Genomic DNA, 20,377 nt, shown 5'->3' with positions numbered 1-20,377 from the left:
GAATATTCAGGCTGCATTTGTTTCTTATAGAGGTTATTTTGCATACAATGAAATGCATAAATTGAAAATATAGTGTTCAGTGATTTTGCCAAACACATATACCCATGCAACTCATATCTCAATCAAGATAACAGAATATTTTCATCATTTACCATAAGTTCCTTTATGTTATTTAGGGGATCTTAATGTAGGAATAATTTTGCAATGTATAAAACAGGTTATTCTTGCTTTGTTCCATTTTGAGGTAGTTCTATCTTGTTTTGTCTTTGAAACTATAGCCTGTTACCACTTAAATAATAACATTTATTGAGCATTTATTATGTACTAGTTCTAAATCACATATTGACTTTTTAAATAACAGCTTTCTTGAGATATAATTCACATATCATTCAATTCCTTGCTTTTTAATGTATTCACAGAATTGCGCAACCATCCTTAGAGCCATTTTAGAACATTTTTACCACCCCAAATAGACATCCTGTACCCACTAGTAGTTACTCCCCATCTGGTATGGTGCTAGTATTGAATATAGGGTCTAATACAAGTTAAATAGAATAGAGCTAGTCTCAATTTGTGCATTTAAGATTTCAGTGATTCTTTTCAAATTAAAAAGATGTTCTTTTCCTTGTTTCTATAGCTTTTGCCTTATGAGCAGTCTTCCCTTTTGGAACTCATAAAGACTGAAAATAAGGTACGGATTCCTAAACCTAAAAATCTATGTCTAAAATGCTTTAGTTATCTGCTATAATTTTCTTTTTTATCTTTTTACTCATGAAACTAGGTCTTAAACAAAGTCATCACGGTTTATGCTGCACTTTGTTGTGAAATCAAGAAATTAAAATATGAGGTAATTATTTGTATTCTTAAGATGTTAAAAACATTTAAAAGCAAATATGTGTTTAAATATATACAGTATGCATGAATATTTATTTATTTAAAGAAGTAATAATAATAATAATGACAGAGTACTTACTATGTACCAAGCACCATGCTAACTCTGTTAATACTTACAACAACGCAGGACGGTATGTAAGGAATAGATGGGGAAACTGAGGCTTAAAGAGGGTGTCACTTATCTAACATTTTACTGGTAGTAATTGTTTGCGTTTGGGTCTGCATACTTTCAAAGTCTGTGTTACCTGCCCTATATACTAGTGGCTTTCTGGATGTAACTGATTTTTTTAAGAAAGCTTTGAATTTTTCATATGTTTTGCATTTCCTTGTCCATGAGCAATTAAAACTCTGGGAGAAGTTGGTAAACTTTTTTCTCTGCCTTTTTGATACTATGTGTTTGCTTTCTATCTCCCATGGACAAATGGGAGGACGTGGGACAATTAGAGCGGTCAGATAAGACCAAGTAAAGGCTAAAGAAATCAAGAAATGACTTTGACTGTCTATCAGTAATATTTTTGGTACTCTAAAGATAAATTGAATTTACCTGTATTGTAAGCAGTTTTTGAATTTTAAATGAATTTGTTGTGAATAAGTGATGTAATCCTCTGCTTATTATGAAATATGGATTGCTAAGAGAGCCTTGGAATTTAAAAACAAAATAGCAACTTTTACAATTATTTTAATTTTTTTTTTAAAACAGGCTGAAACTAAATTTTATAATGGTCTCTTGTTTTATGGAGAAGGAGGTGAGTTTTAAAATTTCACATTGTAATGTTGTGATGCCTTTCTTGAGATTCAAATGAGCTTTAAAAAATTAACACAATTCTAGGACTATCGTAATGTAATAGTGTGAGAAAATAAGCATTCAGATTTTTTGTTGGTTTATTTGTTCAGTAAACAGGTAAAAAAACCCGAGTGATGAAGCAGCAGCAGATTCTCTAAAGTCTATTTGTGATATTTTTATTAATTATAAAGCACTGCAGCTAGATGAGAATTTTCCTTGAATTCATTAAATAGTGAAACAGATGGTTACTTTTCAATGTGTGATTAATGATTGTCTTATTTCTCTCTTCAATGTAAAAATTGTTTTCAATGCTGTGCAGATTAGAAGATGTACTAATATATAAAAATCATATTTTATATTTTGGTGTTGATCATGTAAAATAATTGAAATACAATTCTTCATGTTGCCTTTTAAAGCCACAGATTCCAGCATGGTGGAAGGTGATTGCCAAATTCAAATGGGGAGGTTTATTTCGTTCTTACAGGTAACTGATTGTTACTTTTTATTGAGGTGTTGTTTTTTTTTTTTGAAAAGTTTGAGTAAATTACACTTAATTGAAAAAGATTTATGAAACCTTCAAATGCTTAGAATGTGTACTGTAGAGGTAAGACACTTAGTTGTCATCAGATTATAATTGAGATGGTAATTCCTGAGAGATTTTCATAATAATTTTAGGAAAATAAGGATCAAAATAAAGTTTCTTTGTATAATTTCATTTACAGGCAATCTGTTACTGTGCCTTTAAAATAATTTAAACTTTGTATCAGGTAGGAAAAGATAATTTATATCAGGAAAAAGTTGTTAATGGAGATGGTTCAGTTGTTACATGAGCAATAATGAGGTTGTTAAAGGTAACTGCACTTGATGCTTCTAATCAGATGTTTCAATTTAGATTTGCTTTTCATCACTGCAAAGTTTTAGTTATTCTATTTCTTTTGGTTTAATTTTATCAAAAGAATGAAATAACCCCCTCCATTATAAAAGCAATGCTTGTACAATATGACAAAAGCAGAAATTGGAGATAAGGGAAAAATACCCATAATCCCACCTACTTTCTGATTGTTGGATACAAGATTTGATTATTTCATTGAATCAAGCATATTAATATATTGTTCAGATCTTTTATATCTCTACTACTTTTTTGGGTCTGTTTGACTTAACTGAGAGCATTTCGTTGAAATTATCCTCTCTTATGGTATGTGCCAGTCAGTGTCCAGTCCAGAAAACAGTTCACATGAGGTATTTCAAAATAAGAGAGTTGGTTACACAAGAGTTGCAGGACTGAAAGAAAAAGAACAGTGAAGTAATCCAGAGGAAGCAGATACCACCTCTTACATCTAGAGGAAAAATCAGAAAAGATGGGGTTGCCAGAACCTGAGAGCTTGGAGGAGGAGCCCCCTGGAATTAGTACTTGTACTGCTGAGGAAGCAGTGCTGCCTGGCTGCTGCTACCTTTGTGAGGGCAATATGAGGTTGGTTCTGTAGTGGTGGAAGAAGCTGGAGGCTGGAGCAATTGGCCATTGCTGGGGTCAGCCACTCCTGCTTGGATTGTGTTGATAAAAGCAGGAAGAAATAGAAAGATGTCCTTTTCTTGCCTTCTAGTCTCCTTTTAGTGCCACCTGTCGTTAGACCCTGACAGGAATCCTGCTGTGCAGGAGTCTAAGAAATGTGTCAATTTCTTCCCCTAGTTTTATCAAATTTTACATTTCTTACTTTGAGGATATTTGGTGCATACAAGTTTATCACTCCTGATAAATTGAATCTTTTAATGTTATGTGGTGACCCTCTTAAGCTGTGATAATTATGTGGTTAATATATAAATGTATATAGTAATTAGCTATAGTAATGCTAAAAAGTCTATTTTTGTCTTACATTAATGTCACTACCCCAGCTCTGTTTGAGTTAACATTTTCTTGATTTATCTTTCTGCATTCTTTTAAGCTTTTATTCTCATAGTGTTTTAGTTGTGTTTCTTTAAAACTGCATATATCTGGATTTTGATTTTTTTTTGTACAATCTGAAAATATTTGTCTTTTAATTTGTTAATTCTATTTCTAGTTTATATAAATAGTCTGTTATGTATCCGGACTTGTTTCTGCCTTTTTATTTTGTGCTGTTCTGCATTTTCTATTCTTTTCTCTGCTTTTATTAAACTTTTAGAAATTTAATAAGAAATGTAAAGCTAGAGCTGTTTAAATAAAATTGAAATGCCTTGTTTTCATTTTCTTTCTTTTTTTTTGATTAAAGTTTATTGGAGTGACAATTGTTAGTCAAGTTACATAGATTTCAGGTGAACAGTTCTGTATTACATCATCTATAAATCCCATTGTGTGTTCACCACCCAGAGTCAGTTCTCCTTCCATCACCATGTATTTGATCCCCTTTACCCTCATCTACCACCCCTCTTCTCCCTTACCCTCTGGTAACCACTAAACTATTGTCTGTGTCTATTAAGTTTTTGTTTCTCCTTTGATTGTCTTGTTCTTTTGTTTTTGGTTTATACACCACATATCAGTGAAATCACATGGTAGTCTGCTTTTTCTATCTGAGTTACTTCGCTTAGCATTATAATCTCAAGATCCATCCATGTTGTCACAAATGTCCTATATCATCTTTTCTTACCGCCGAATAATATTCCATATACCACAACTTCTTTATCCATTCATCTATCGAAGGACATTTTGGTTGTTTCCATATCTTGGCTCTGTAAATAAAGCTGCAATGAACATTGGAGCACACTTGTCTTTATGGATAAATGTTTTCAGATTTTTTGGGTAGATACCCAAGAGAGGGATTGCTGGGTCATATGGTAATTCTATTCGTAATTTTTTGAGGAACCTGCACACTGCCTTCCATAGTGGCTGCACCAGTCTGCATTCCCACCAACAGTGTATGAGGGTTCCTTTTCCTCCAAAGCCTCTCCAACACTTGTTACTATTTATCTTGTTGATGATAGCCATTCTAACTGGGGTGAGGTGATATCTCATTGTGGTTTTTATTTGCATTTCTCTGATGATTAGTGATGTTGAGCATTTTTTCATATGTCTATTTGCCATTTGTATGTCCCTTGTTTTCATTTGCAAAAACACTATAAATTGTTTTTGTGTCTCACTGACAGCTGCATAAAATTCCATTTTTAAGCCTGGCATATATGTTACAAACCATTCTTAGTGCTGGGGATACAACAGTGTACAAAGCCAATAGAAATTCCTGCCCTCGTAGAGCTTAAAATTTTCAAACAGCCATAAATTTAATCTAGCTTTAAATACTTTGGGATACAAACTATAGGTTTAAAAGTTGTAAGCTTCTGAAAAGAAATTTTGAGGAGGTGTGGGATATGGTCGATGCCAGGTCTTTTAATGATGAACACATATGAAGTTATTTCAGTGATTTCTGGAGACCCCTTTCCATCATTGTCATACTTTCTAAACTGGCAGCTTTTGAGTTTCGTTCATTCAAATTTTCATTCATTTATTCATTTGATAGGACAGAAATTTTTAGTGAGAAGCAGTTGAGGGTTAGTCACTATGCTAGGCAGTGGATATTCAAAAAAGAAATGAGATTGTCCTCTGTCATTTAGGAATTATACGTGTAACTAAAACACAAGTTCAAACAGTAGTATGAATGAAATGCTATGAAGGCAGAGAAATAAAAATGACTTTGGGATGCGGAGGTGAGTTAAGAATTGTTTGCTTGAGGGATGCTTGAAGTTGTCTGGCTGCAGGTTAACTCCAGTTTTTACTGGAAAACTGTTTTGTATTTGTTTAGCGTTTTTACCATAAAATTCAGTCAGAAATGGAGACATTTAAAAAGCAACTTTCTAACATACACCTCACTTGTCATTTCAGGAACTGTCTTGTTTTGTTACCAGGTGCTATGAAGTGGTGATGAATGTAGTCCACCAGTTGGCTGCCCTCTATATCAATAACAAGTAATGGATTTTAGAAATATTTTTGCATTTATAATAGATACGCAGGAAATGTTTTTCTAAAATTAGTTAATTACCTGAAATAGCTTTTTGTTTATTACTTACTCATTCCTTCATTTACTTATTCAGCATTTTTTGAACACTTATGCTCTTTCAAACACTACTTGATGTGTTTAATAAAAAAATGATAGGTTAATAAGACACAGTTTCTGCCATGGTGAATGAACCCAGTATCGGTCTGAATGAGAATGTTGACTGAATAACCTTAAAGAAATTTGATTATATAAAAAAAGGCTAACATACCATGTTCTCTCCTTATTCCTTTCCTCCCTCCTTTACATTGAAGGTTCCCTGACTCAATAGTATCACATGAGACCTTTGTTAAACTTCAGAATCTTCGGGAGTGGGGTTAGGGATCTTGTGTTGAAAAAATTTTATAATTCTAATGATCTAACAAGTTTGGGGACCACTGCCCTAAATCAATAAAAATGATCACATTTTCAGTCTTTACCATTCTTACTACCGCAAAATAATATCTCACATGATTAATAATTTATACTTAAAATTTTCCCCACTTACTACAGTCACATGCCACATAACGATGTTTTGGTCAACAATGCACCACACAGATGACAGTGGTTCCGTAGATTATGGGGCTGAAAAATTCCTGTCACCTAGTGACATAGCAGTCATAGTGGTGCTGTAGCACAACCCATTACACAGATACTTACCATTGAGTTACAGTTGCCTACAGTATTGAGTTCAGTAACATCCTAGCTTTGTAGCCTAGGAGCTTTAGGGGAACAGAATTTGTCACCCCAAAATATGTCCATTTGGCGTAAGATTTATTTTGGGCTGGTTAATTTTGAGAAACAGCAGATATGGAAGAAACTCTGAAAACCAGGTAGAAGTTACTCTGTAAAACACATTTACATTTGTAAGGGAAACCTCCATTTGTAAGGATGTCTCCCTCCGTGTACTAAAATATCTTAGCCAAGAACGGAGAGGGTAGAGGGAAAATTATTTTTCTTCTCCTACAGAGAAATAAGTTATATACCATATAGTCTAGGTGTGCAATAGGCTGTACCACTTTGGTTTGTGTAAGTGCTCTCTGTGATGCTTGCGTAATGACAAAATCACCTAACAACCCATTTATCAGAACATATCCCCGTCGATAAGCGGAACATAACTGTAATTATAACCTTACAATAACTTTGTTTAGATATATTACTAGGGAATTCTCAATTATGAGAAGAGATGACTGAGGCCCTGAGGAATTATTTGCCAAGATTCCATAGCAATTTAGATATTGTTTTGTTCACCAGTCTGTTCATTATTATTCTTACGATGGCATGCTGCATCTTAACTTTTTTATAAACAGAAAGAAAGTGTTAAATGTTTCGCATTCTCGTTTTTTCCCCCCTCAGGTATTTATTTTATGTTCTATCCTTTCACTGAAACTCTCCTCTTGCCCAAAGGGAATGAGAGTATAACCCCCAATCCTTGCAGTACCTAGTGTGTAATTCAAGAGGACTCCCCTGCCCAAGAAAGATAAAATATATTTGAATTTTGTGTTTAATTTTTAAAATATTCTATCTTGTGGAATATATGTGCTTTGATATATAAATGCTATCTTAAATTATTTACTGTTGAATAAATTGCATCTCTAGGAAGTAAAATTGAATTATCCCGGGCCTTTTGACTTTAATATAATCTTAGTTGTATGCGTTGTTTTTCAGTAGGGATGACAACTCAGAAGTAAACCTGACTAAAGAGAGGACTAGTTCCCAAATGCCAGTTTGGGTTGGATAACAAAGATCCTAGTTAGGAATTGGGAAATTCTAATAGTTTAGAAAGAAATGAGTATTAGTTTTGTTATTTCTCTACCTCCCTCCCAAGCTAGATCCCTTAGGTTTAAATGGCTGAGGTTATCCATGGACCATGCATTGTCACATCCCTACCCATTGAGTTGGGCATAGGCAAGGATAGCCCAGACTATGTATGTACAAGTTAGTTCCCTTCTTGGGAAAGTGGGATGTGGTAGTAATTTCATGGATCCCTTAAATTTAGGGGACTAAAGCCTAAATAAAGATAAGTACACATTAAAATCCCAAGAGTTCTTGCTGCTATGTGTTTTCCTTAAAGTAAAGATGAATTGTGACCAAAAAAGGTTTTGTGTTTTTTTTTTTTAACTTGGGTGTTATTTTATTACAGGGTTGCACCCAAAATTATAGAGACAACTGGAGTTCATTTTCAGGTAAAAGTAATTTAACTTGACCTGTAAGATTAATTTTTACTATATTTTATTTCGGAGTTTGTGTAATTGGGGAGTTTATACAATTATAGCAAGATTCTTAAAGAATTTCTTTTTTTTTTCTATTTGTTCTTTTTCGTTTGTGAAGTTGATGGGGCATTACTGACCACTATCAGTGTAACTCTTTGTTTTTCTCAATAGTGGCCGAATGCAGATTCTCCAAGTGGTCTTTTTGGAGAGTGAAACAAATCTGCGCTATCACAATTAGGATGAAATACTGGGCAAAATGTTTCTTAGTTCAAAGCTAATTATTTTATCTGAGGATCAGCAGTTTTATCTAACTGGTTTATTCACTGCTTTAACTAAGTCAGTGATTAGCTCAAATGTGTTTAACTCTAAAAACCGTATAAAGTTTAACTTCTAACTAGTGATTAAATGGTAATCATTAAAGGTTTTTTAACAGACTATGTATGAGCACTTGGGAGAGCTGCTAACAGTTTTGCTTACCCTGGATGAAATTATTGATAATCACATCACGTTAAAAGACCACTGGACTATGTATAAAAGGTGAGCCAATTAAAATATTTAAAATATTATTTGTGTAGTTAATGTTTTAGTAAAAAGCAAAAAAATATAAATAGTGCAGATCCTTTAAAAGACTTGAAGATTTATATTTAGAAGGATCTCATATCAGATGTTTTTATGAAGACACTAACCATTCTTTAATTTTAAATGGGTTTGTTTGAGAGTATGATATAGTTATATAAAGCATCCTAATTCTTGACTGCCTTAGGACTCAGAGTTATTTTTGCCTTGGTTTTTATTCAAGAGACAGTTGTTTTTCTTGAGTTTTTCCCCCCCCATTGTATACTCCAAGGCATTTTATTTTATTCAATCTATAAGTAATAAGTGTCTGGTATCTAGAGAGCACCAGATATCTGAATTTAAGATGATATAAAAAGGCATGATTAGAAAATTAAATATATTAGGATTTTTTTGTTCAAATTTTCAGATATGTAGAACCAAACAAGGAACACAGATACAAGTTTTGATTTCTGGGGAATATTTTAAGTATTAGGCAGATTTATGGTCTTTCTCCTGATCTTCCACAAGGTTACTGAAATCTGTCCATCACAATCCTTCAAAATTTGGAATTCAGGAAGAAAAACTAAAGCCATTTGAAAAGTTCTTGCTGAAGCTAGAAGGGCAGTTACTTGATGGAATGATATTTCAGGTATGAGGGCTGTATCGGGGTATAATAAATGGGCTTATATTAGTTGACTCAACAGCATACTGTTGAATGTGTTTTTCTTTAAAAGTGCTTTGTCTTAAAACATTTTTAGTGTACTAAAATATCATTTCAGTATATACTAGCAAGCAGAATTAATGGTGTACTACTAATAAGGTTGTTTCTTTAATTATGTAAAAGGATAAAGCTACTCAAGGGTTAAGATCTAAGCGGTTATGTTAAGTATTGTGTTGTTAACCTCTAGATTGAGGTTTGTAAGACGACCTTTTAAAAGTGTTTAATTCTTCCCAGTCTCAGAGAATATAATTTGGGTCTGCACAGTCCAGGTGGCGTCTAACCACATGTGATTATTTAAATTTAAATAAATAAATTAAAATAAAAAATTCACTTCCTCCGCCACACTGGCAACATTTCAAGTACTTAATAGCCACATGTAATCTAATCATCACACTGTACACCTTAAACTTACAAATGTTATGTGTCAGTAATATCTCAGTAAAGCTGGGGGCAAAAATAGCCACATGTTTGTGGCCAGCGATCATACCAGACACCAGAGATGTAGAGCATTTCCCTAATCTCTGCAAGTTCTATTGAACAACAGTGCTTTGCGTAGTATTCACCAGAAATTGCATTATATTCCGTGAAAAGTCTGCTTCAAGGTTACCTTTAATTTATATTTTACATGACCACCATTTTAACAGGTTGATTCCAACTCTTTTTTTGTATCAATTTAACTTTTAATCCATTAGATTCAAAGGTAATTTTTTTGGTCATTGATTCTTCTTCCAGGAGACATTTCTACATATACTGTAATAAAGTGCTAGGAAAGTAATTGTAAACAGGAAAAATAAACTCTACTCTTACAAGTGCAAAGTAAAGAATAAAACATGTTTTCCATTGCTTCATCAGATATATCTTCTGTACATCACTGTGTGTCTCTTCATGTTGAGTTAATCGATTTTTGATTCAGTTCTATTACTTTCACATAACTGATACTCAAATATATAAGTACATACAAATTTTCCATTCAGAAGGATTTAGATAATTTGATTAGATAAAGGTGAAAACCTGAACTTCAGTGTTTGTAAAATTGAAATGATGAATGTTGATGTTTATCACACATACTATGTTTAAATCTACTTAATAGCTTATTATTGAGAGTCTAAATTTCTCTTTAAATGTTTCCTCTCTAGGCCTGTATAGAGCAGCAGTTTGATTCTCTCAATGGGGGTGTATCTGTGTCAAAAAATAGCACTTTTGCTGAAGAATTTGCACATAGTATTCGCTCAATTTTTGCAAATGTGGAAGCCAGACTTGGTAATATGAAGTACATTTTTTGGTTTTTGTTTATAAAGTTTGTGTTTCCTTGAAAGCAGAATTTTACATATGTTCTGTTTTTCTCTCTTGTTATCATTGCATAAGGAGAGCCTTCTGAAATTGACCAGAGAGACAAGTATGTTGGAATTTGTGGACTCTTTGTACTGCACTTTCAAATTTTTCGAACTGTTGATAAAAAGTTTTATAAGTCTTTATTGGATATTTGTAAGAAGGTAAGAACTTGGACTTTATTTTTTTAATTTGAGTAGGTGAAAATGGTTTTGAATGAAACTGGATATTTTAAAATGTATTTTATTCCTGTTTACAAAAATACTTTTTGTAATAATAATTACAAAAATGTGATATTCATTAAAAAACCCAAGCATTCCAGAAATAAGTAGCATATTAAATGAAAATACCTTATAATTCAGCGTAATATAAATGCATATAAGTGGTGGTATTTCCAGATTTTTTCCTGTACATTAACTTTCTATTAATTTTTTCTCTTCTTTCTCCTCTTCTTGCCGCTCATTCTCATTATTGAAGTAGAAAAAAATGTTTTAATTTTTTCTGTATCTTTTGCTATATCTTTTTAATTTTTTCTATATCTTTGCTATTTCCCTAATGTGACACCTGATTTCAAAGTTGAAACTTTAGTTTGTGTGAATATTAAGTGATATGTGACCCAGCCATCTTGGTATTTATTTTTTATTTTTTTCTCTAATACAGAGTAAAAGTAAAGGTCATGATGATTTCTATTTGATTTTTTGCATATTTTTTGCATATCTTAAAATCCATGAAAGTGTGTAAGTGTATGTGTGCACATGCGTGTGTGTGTTGTTTAATATTTAGGCAGAATAAAATTACTGTTATGCTCCACACCAGATATAGGAATGCCTTAACTCTGTGCCATAGTAAGACAATTTGTCTCATATTAATGAGTATTTTTTTATGTTTAATTTTTCTTGAAATAAATTGTCTTCCATTGTGTATTGTAGAACTATTAAATAGCTTATTGTTTAGCCTTCATTTAATGATTTGTCCCCCCATACGTTTACTATTTCAGGCACCAGCCATCACTCTAACGGCTAACATTATTTGGTTTCCTGATAATTTTTTGATCCAGAAAATACCAGCAGCTGCTAAACTTCTAGACAGAAAAAGTCTTCAAGCCATTAAAATACACAGAGATACTTTCCTACAGCAGAAAGCTCAGTCACTTACCAAGTAAGTTTTATAAGTACCCATAATAAAAATATTTAGATATTTTATATTTTAAAATCTTACTGATTCTAAATATATGTAAAGCATTTGAGTTACAAAACCAAACATACTCATTACTAAAGAAAAAAAGGTTGGGCAATCTCTAGCAGGTTTATTTTCTAGGAGTTTCTTTTTGTTTTGTTTTAAATATTTTATGCTTAAGAGTACAGCATTGGGAGTGGAGATAGTGGAAATGGGATGGCTTGGTGCGATGTCAGAGAGATAGTGGATGGGGGGAGGGGGGTCCACAGTGTGAGGGATATAAATGATAAACGTCTAAGAAAAAACAAACAAACAAACAAAAAAACTCATAGACACAGACAATAGTTTAGTGGTTACCAGAGGGTAAGGGGGGTGGGGGGTGGGAGATGAGGGTAAGGGGGATCAAATATATGGTGATGGAAGGAGAACTGACTCTGGGTGGTGAACACACAATGTAATTTATAGATGATGTGATACAGAATTGTACACCTGAAATCTATGTAATTTTACTAACAATTGTCACCCCAATAAATTAAAAAAATAAATATTGGAAAAACAAAAAAAGATAAATATTTTATGCTTAAAATTTCAGGTTTAGGCAAGTTATACTTTTTGGCAATATACATGTATGTGTATATGTGTGTATGTGTATATATACACATGTATACACATGTATATACACCTACGTAATATGCACACACATACATATACTTTTTGTCAGATACAGTAAATATTTTTTGAAGTGAAGTCTGTGCAGTAGATGTCATTTGATGACATTGAAAACATTGTATGTCGTGATTCAATGACGATTTTTTGGAGGAGTTGACTTTAATCTGATGCACCCCCTTTATTTTTATTTTTATGAAAGTAACGTATGCACATATTTAAAAAGTCAAAAAGTACTTAAAGTTTAAAGGGGAAAATATTCTCTGTACCTTAGTCTTTCCTAAAAGAATGCCTTTAACTTTTAGGTTCTTCTGATATTTACATCTTACTTTTTTGTTTAACTCTTTATTTTGTAAATTTTCAAATATACGCAAAATAGAAAACATTATAAAGAGCCCCAATGTTCCCATCTGCTAGCATGAACAATTAAATTTACTGCACATTCTTCCTTGAGTATAGTTATAAATCACATGTTGACCTGGATGAAGATTTTAAGTGAAGTGACACAGGACTCTGCCACTGGCCCTGTGCTGGACACAGTTTCTGTCTGTGACATGGTTAAAGGATAATTGGGATACTTACCATCTTTACGCTGATTTTTGTCTATTGAGGGGACATTGGGTCACTGCTACCCAATGGTAGCAGTGGAATACATCGAAGGAGGAATACATTGAGTACAGGAGATTTTCTGTAGAATCTCTCAGTACTCCCGTGTCCTGTGATTAAAGTCAGCAGAAAATGACAACAACTCCTCAAGCAGGACTAACCATGGCAGAGATTTCAAGAGTCTCTAATACATTCTAAAACAGAATTGAGAAGGGATAAAGAGATAAGTTTGGATTTAAATAGATGAATTCAGTAAGATGGAGAGACGGATCAGGTTAGTAGCAGTAATTAAAAAGATACATTTTGGTTATCAGAGGCTTAATATTGTTTAACAGTGTGATGCAGTTGCTAAAAATGCCAATACATACTTAGATTACATTAATAAGTATATGGAAACTGGTAGTTACAATATTTAGACCCTGGGAATTGGTAGTTCCATTGAATTCTTATTGGTCAGATCATGGTTGGTGTTTGGTGGCGCCACATTTTAAGGGGCCACAAGCTGCATCATCACTAGATGAAGCTGAATAGGATGTCAGAAGATCTGAGAACCATTCCGTTTGAAGAGTTATTAAGGAGTCTGCATAGTTTGGCCTTTAAAAGAGAAACCAGAGGATTGATATAGTGGGTTTCTTTAAGTATTTGAGGGGCATTCAGGTTGAAGAGGGAACTGATTTGATCTCTGTGGCTCCAGAAGGTTGAACTAGAGCCAAAAGATGAAAGTGAAAGATAATAATAATTGCTAACATTATCAGGCTCAACTATCTAGCAGGCATTGTGCCAAAGAGTTTAAACACATGGTTGTATATAAACCCTGTTAACAGTCTTTTCACGTGGGAAATAATAAAGGTGATAACTAATATATCCAGTGCTTTCTATAAGCCAACAACTCTTCCAGGAATGTCACATTTTTTAATCTTGAATCATCAGAGATTATATATAACAATCATATACTGTTGTTACTGCCGTTTTATAGGTGAGAAAACTGAAGTACAGAGAGATTAAACTTGCCCAAATTTAAATAGCTGGTAGGTGGCAGAGCTTGGCAGTCCAGTGCTAGAGGACAAACTGTTAGCTACTACTCTAAAGTATTACTTTTATCCCATTTTTAGATAAGGACAATGAGGCTGAGAGAAATGAACTTTGCCAGGTCATACAGCCAAGTCTGTGTCCGGGCATGCAGACCCATGCCAGTCTCCTCTGCAGCCTCTGTGCCAGGTAGCATTGGGTAGGCTGCTCTGAGGTAATGTGTGCTTTCACTAGACCTATGTGGCAGAATATAGATGGTCATCAGTCCAAGGTGTGTGGGAAGGCTTACTAGGTGGAAGGTTGAATATGTTGACTTTCAAATACCCCCACATGTTAAAATTTTGTTTCCAAATTCTTTGATTCCAAAGATACACAGGCACTGTAGAGTTCTGTGGAGCTGAAGAGGGTAATGTCTTTCTCATTCTTGCAGTTCTGCCATAAAAAAAACTAAAATTCACTCCACTAAAACGAAACCCAGGAAAGGGGAAATGGTGTGATCAGCATGAGCTCTAACATTTTAGAAAGAGTTGAAGGGGTGACTGACAGCTGTCCCAGTCAGGCTCCATGAGTTCATTATGTAAGCGAGGAGGAAGCAGTCGGGCACCGTTTCCCTGCCGCACGCTGTACACTGCACCCCAACTGGCCATGTGCCCCAGCCACCTCTTCGACTGGGGTCCAGGGTTTGTAGGTTGCTGCATTTTGTTTTTCATTCACAACCACTTTGACACTGGGATTACTGACTTTAGAGGTTAGGGGTATGAACCTTCATTTCAAACCTCTGGTTGACTTACAGGTGTTGACAATGTTTAGTGCTTTATACTGGGGCAGGAGATTTGGGGTTTTTCCCTTCCCTCCTGTTTGTGCTTTGAAATGAAGCACAAACTATCTTGACGGGATCCTTGGCCGTATTTGGACTCCCTTTGTCAGTTAACTTGCTTTTTAAAACTTAAAGCATTTTCATTTGTATACATTTACAAGAGACAAAGATATGGAGTCTGGAGGTAGGAGTGATGGGCGGAGTGACAGACAAACCTCTGCTTTATCCTGCATACTCTGATCTAAAGCTGAGCCAATGCCCTTGACTGTGTCATAATGTTATTGACATGATTGCTGTCAGAGAGGGCTCCATTGTCTAGGACCCTTCCTTCTGTCCTTGCTCATGACTTTTCTGTCCCGTCTTGTACATTGTATCCCTGCTGAGTCCTGATCATAGCCTCCTCCTCAGCAGAGGACGCATTGCCCAAGGGCCCTGCTTTTTCTCTGTGTTCCAGACTTTTAAATGGAATCATCCACAAGTCAAATAATACGTCTTAGCACCATTCAAGGTGAAGCAAAAAGTACAACTATTGGTGTCCTGTCTAGTTTCCTGGCTCCGCAGGAATCATTTTCCTCAGATTGGATGGTAGGGTTTTACTTCCTTAAAACACATTTATTAAAGACTTTGGCATAATCCCTCCTCAGACTGAGTTCTTGATTGTCAGATTGCTTGGCAGTATGGCTAGCCAACAGCCTCAGTATGGGATTCTAGTCTTAAGTGGTTCTCTAGTCCTTTGCCCTGAAGAGCTATCATTTGGTTGATTCTGACCGGCAAGGATGGGACATTTCTCTACCCTATCTAACTGAAGATGGTTTTTAAAGAGTTGGTAATGTCAGATCTGGCAAAGGGAATTGTCTATTTTTTCCACACTAAGTTTTTAAAATATAGTTTAAACAGCACGAAGGCTAAACGTTCCTGTCTTGAGTGATTTGAGATGCACTTGTAGAGTGATTTAGTGTTACCAGCCTGCATAGTAGAATCATATTACTGATTTAGTCTTTTCAGCATGGGAAAGCTTCCTCGATTTGGGCTTTAATCTTGACTCACGTACTAGTTGTATGATCTTGGGCACATTACTTCTGCGTGTCAGTTTTCTCTACTGTAAAATGGAGATCGAAATGCCTACCTCATAAGGTTAATGTGAGGATTGAATGAGTTAATTTGTGTAAAGTGCTTAGAACAGTGGCTGGCATATAGTAAGCATTCAATAAATACTAGCTTTTATATTCAGATTCTGACCATTTCCTTTCTCCCATTCTTGTTCAAGCTGTCATCCCCTTTTTTTCTGCATTGACAGGATCCTAACTGGTTTTCCTGCTTTTACCTTTGTTCCCTTTATAGTTTACTTTCAGCATACCTGCCAAAGTGATACTGATACTCTTCAAAGTTAGATCAAAGCACTCAGCTCAAATCCTCTAGTGGGTTTCCATTGAAGTCTTTACTGCCTGCAAGGCCTTATGTAAATTCCCTCCACATGCTCCACTTTTCCTACTCCCCAACCCCCCACCCCTGTACCTCTGTGATCTTTTTTCATCCCTGCTCTCTCCAATCATACTGACTTTTTTGTTATTATAATACTTGAACATGCCAGACACACTTCCTGTTTTACAACGTTTTGCATTTGTTATTTATTTTCCTAGAATTTTCTTCTTTTTTATATTTGCATGGATTACTTATTCGTTGTCAAATATTTCTGAGCCTGCTTCGATCACTATTTACAGTTGTACCCATCACCCTAGTCCCTGTCCCTTGTCCCTGCTGCATTTTTTCAGTAGTAAATATCATTTGACATCTTGGAGGTTTTAGTTACTGATTTCTTTAATATACAGCTCACCTTTGTAGAATGTAAGCTTCATGGGGGTAGGGATTTTTGTCTGTTTTCTTTACTGCTGATTTTTGTTTTCAGTACTGAGAAACAGTGCCTGGCATGTATAGTCATTCAGCACTTATTTGTTGAATGAATAAATTACATATGTATATATGGATTTTGAAACCCAAAAAGATGAAATGGCTGCTACAAGGAAATATGTTATCCCAACCAATATGAAGAAATGGAATTAATTTTTCTTTCCTGTGCTGAGTAACCCCAATATTTTCCTTTGTTAGAGATGTACAGTCTTACTACGTCTTTGTGAGCTCATGGATGATGAAAATGGAATCTATTTTATCTAAAGAGCAGAGAATGGATAAATTTGCTGAAGACCTCACCAATAGATGTAATATTTTTATACAGGTAGTTGCATCCTCTTACTTAGACTACTATGGGGGTAATTTCTTTGTTAATTTAATGTGCAAAGGAGGTTACACTTCAAAAAGAACTGGAAAGGATAGGCAATGTTTTTGTTTTTAAAAATTGAAATTGATTAGGTTGTGTTTGGATCTGTGTAACTTATTAATTTAGATTTTGTAATATATGTGTTTAAATCTCTAAATTCTGTTTTAAAGCATGACTTCTTGGCTGTATCTCATGAATTTTGATGGATGTATTTCCATTATCTTTTAGTTCAAAATATTTTAAAATTTTTATTGTGATTTCTTCTTTGATCTGTGGGTTATTTTGAAAGAGATTTCTTAATTTCTAAATATATGAGTATTTCCAAATTATATCTTTTTGTTATTGATTTCTGGCAATACTAAAATAATTTCAATAGTTTGAAATTTGTTGAGAGTTGCATTATGGTCCAGCCTGTGATCAACTTTGGTAAACACTTCATGCACACTTGAAAATAATGTAATTTGTATTGTTGTAGTGTTCTATGTCGATTAGGTCATGCTTGTTAATGATTTTGTCTGCGTATTCTATCAGTTACCGAGAGAATTGGGTTAGAATCTCCCACTGTTATTGTGGATTTGTCTGTCCTTATAGCTCTGTCAGTTTTTGTTCTTCATATTTTGAGACTCAATAAGTACATAATATGTAGCATTGTTTTATCTTTCTGATATATTGAATTACAAAATGTCCCTTTTAATCTCTAGTAGTGCTTTTTGTCATAGGTCTCTTTTGTGTGATAGTAACATAGCTATACCAGTTTTCATTTAGTTAAGGTCAACACAGTATGTCTTTTTTGATCCATTGCTTGCAACCTGTTTGGCTCCTTATGTTTAATGTGCGTTTTCTATAAGCAGCATACATTTTCCCCCAATCTGATAATCTTTGTTTTTTTTCCCATTCAGCTGCTTTTTGTATGTCATTACTGATGTATTTGGATTTAAAACCATCACCTGACCAGTTGCTTTCTATTTGTATCACTTGTTCTAGACCTGTTTTCTTTTTTTGCTGTCTTTTGAATTTACTGGTGTGTTTTTTTGTTTTGTTTTTTTTTAGTGATTAGAGATTTTAAGATGCATGATTTACTCATTCAGCTCCAACATAAATTAGTAGTTTTACCATTTTCCAAACAGTGCAAGGTTCTTAAACCACTTTAATTCTGTTTATCCTCCTCTCACTGCACTGCTGTTGTATATTTTGTTTCTTTATATTTTAAATCTCACTAGGTATTATTGTTGCTACTTTTGTCATTTTTATAGTCAGTGTTCATTTAGATTTACCCACATTTTTACCCATTCTGTTTTGCTTTTCTTCCTGTATCTCTTCATCCTTCTATTTGTGGAACACCTGTTAGTATTTCATGTTGATTCAGTTTTTGTCTGAATATGTCTTCATTTTGGCTTCATTTTTGAAGGTACTCTTGCTACATACAGAATTCTAGGTTGGCAGGATTTCCCCCCTAGCTTTTAAAAATACCATATTATTGTTTTCTGGCTTCCTTTGTTTTTGTTGCAAAGTCAACCATCAGTTTTGTTGCTTTTTCAATATGTGTCTTTCTTTAATTGCTTATAAGATTTACTTTTTGGTTTTTACCAATATTACTTTGATGACCTAGGTGTGGTGTTCTTTGTGCTTGTGCTGTTTAGGATTTGTAGAGCTTCTGGAATTTGTGGAAAATTCTCAGCCATTTACGTCAAGTACTGTTACTGTTCTCTCTCTGTTCTAATTCTTTTTTTCAGCTATGTCTAATTTGCTGTTAAACCCATGTACTGAGTTCTTAATTATTTTACTTTTTAGTTTCTTTTTTATAGTTTCAAGTTCTCTTCTGAAGTAATTTCCTTTTATTTTCTTCAAAATATTCAGTGTAATTATTTTGAAGCCCATGTCTAATTTCATTATCTGGATATTTCTGTTTTCTGTTGTTTCTCTTGTTTTTTGATATGTCATCTCTTTGTATGCCTGGTTATTTTTTATATAGTGCTACATACTATATATGAAAAACTGTAGATGATTTTGGGGATCTGGATATTGTTTTTATTCCTCCCAAGAGACTTTGTCTTTGCTTCTGGTACACATCTAGTCTAGGACAACTAGTAAAACACAGGTATCTCAAACCAGTCATAGATTGAGATGATTTGAAGTGGGACGTATGTCCTGTGACGACTGTTTTTTTCCTTAGTTCATTCCTGCTTTTTAGGGGGTAGTTTTTCAGGATCCCAACCCAGAGCCTAGATGGTTTACCAGGATCCCCTGCCCTCCTTGATGGGCCATGAACTCTGACTTTTATCCTCTTTCCCTTCCCGTGAAATGTTTGAAAGATATGTTTGGCTTTTTATTTTCATTTTTTGGAATGGGCAGATGCTTCTAAGGGAAAGCAGCCTCAAATGCCAGGCTCACTTCTCCCAGTTGCTGCCTGCTCTCAGATCTTGGCCTTATTTTCTTGGCAGCTTTCATGCCTTCCAGGAGATTTAAAAAATGTTTTACCCAGATTGTCTGGTTGTTGCCAAAGGGAAGGTTGGTCCAAATTATTTATTCTGCCATTAACAGAAACAGGCCCCAGGCCGCCCCTCTCCTCATTAAGATTTTTAAAACACTGTGCATCCTTCATGTATATCCTTCACAAATTATTGACCAACAGGGAATTGTGTGGTATCATCCCATGAGTTCTGTATCCCCTCTACCCCCAAAGGAACCCCACCCTTTTCTGCCTGCCTTAGAATTATACTTTCGCTGTTCCTTGTTTCTGCTTTTTGACTTTTCCCAGTGCTGCACTAGGGAAGAATCTGGTGTTATAGACAAGGTAAGAGTGTGGCTCTTCCCTGCCTGTATACCCCAGGCTTTGGCCTTACTGCCACCTTTCTCAGGATGCTACTCTCTCTTTCATTTTTTAATTCTCTTAATTTAGCACATCTCTTCACCATAGAGCTATTATTAGGTCAGACAAATTCCCACCCCATATTGAGTGTCATTCCTTTAGTGAGCCACTGTTACTGAGGGGAGAGTACTGTGTCGTTCACCTGTGGTAGGGCAGGAGACAAAGGTTGAAAATCACTCTCATGAAGCTTCCGCCCCAGCTCCTTGGATATCCACAATAGTATAGTTTAGGCTCATTTCTAAACTGTAAGTGTATCTTTTTTTGGTCCCTTATGAACTCAAAGCATCTCCATCATTTTTGTGTTTCTGTGTCTTTTTTGGGTCTATATGCAAAAATTTTGAGAGGTACTATCCTTTGTCCTGTTTTCTTATTCTATACTGTTTCCATGGGTTTATTAGCACTATTTTTTAACACCTCACAAGTACTGTGTGCTCCCTTCATGAAT

At 34.6% G+C, this 20,377-nt stretch overlaps 1 protein-coding gene across 5 annotated transcripts in view; it reads left to right on the top strand.

Moving 5' to 3' along the window:
• Window positions 1-20,377, top strand: part of WASHC4 (WASH complex subunit 4) — a 78,738-nt gene that overhangs the window by 3,405 nt on the left and 54,956 nt on the right. For all 5 annotated transcript variants that reach the window (XR_004424174.1, XM_033118014.1, XM_033118013.1 and 2 more), the window contains exons 3-14: window positions 638-691; window positions 782-847; window positions 1,595-1,640; window positions 2,095-2,162; window positions 5,526-5,608; window positions 7,820-7,862; window positions 8,323-8,426; window positions 8,973-9,093; window positions 10,302-10,425; window positions 10,531-10,658; window positions 11,492-11,652; window positions 16,895-17,021. Coding sequence is in view for 4 of the 5 variants with exons in the window: in XM_033118014.1 (XP_032973905.1) it covers window positions 638-691; window positions 782-847; window positions 1,595-1,640; window positions 2,095-2,162; window positions 5,526-5,608; window positions 7,820-7,862; window positions 8,323-8,426; window positions 8,973-9,093; window positions 10,302-10,425; window positions 10,531-10,658; window positions 11,492-11,652; window positions 16,895-17,021 (1,125 nt within the window). In the remaining variant the exon portion in view is untranslated. The remainder of the gene's footprint in view (window positions 1-637; window positions 692-781; window positions 848-1,594; window positions 1,641-2,094; window positions 2,163-5,525; window positions 5,609-7,819; window positions 7,863-8,322; window positions 8,427-8,972; window positions 9,094-10,301; window positions 10,426-10,530; window positions 10,659-11,491; window positions 11,653-16,894; window positions 17,022-20,377) is intronic.

This window comes from Rhinolophus ferrumequinum, chromosome 10 (assembly GCF_004115265.2).
Source record: "Rhinolophus ferrumequinum isolate MPI-CBG mRhiFer1 chromosome 10, mRhiFer1_v1.p, whole genome shotgun sequence".
Taxonomy (NCBI): domain Eukaryota; kingdom Metazoa; phylum Chordata; class Mammalia; order Chiroptera; family Rhinolophidae; genus Rhinolophus; species Rhinolophus ferrumequinum.
Note: the sequence above shows the minus strand (reverse complement) of the source record. Positions and strands in the feature narration are given on the sequence as shown.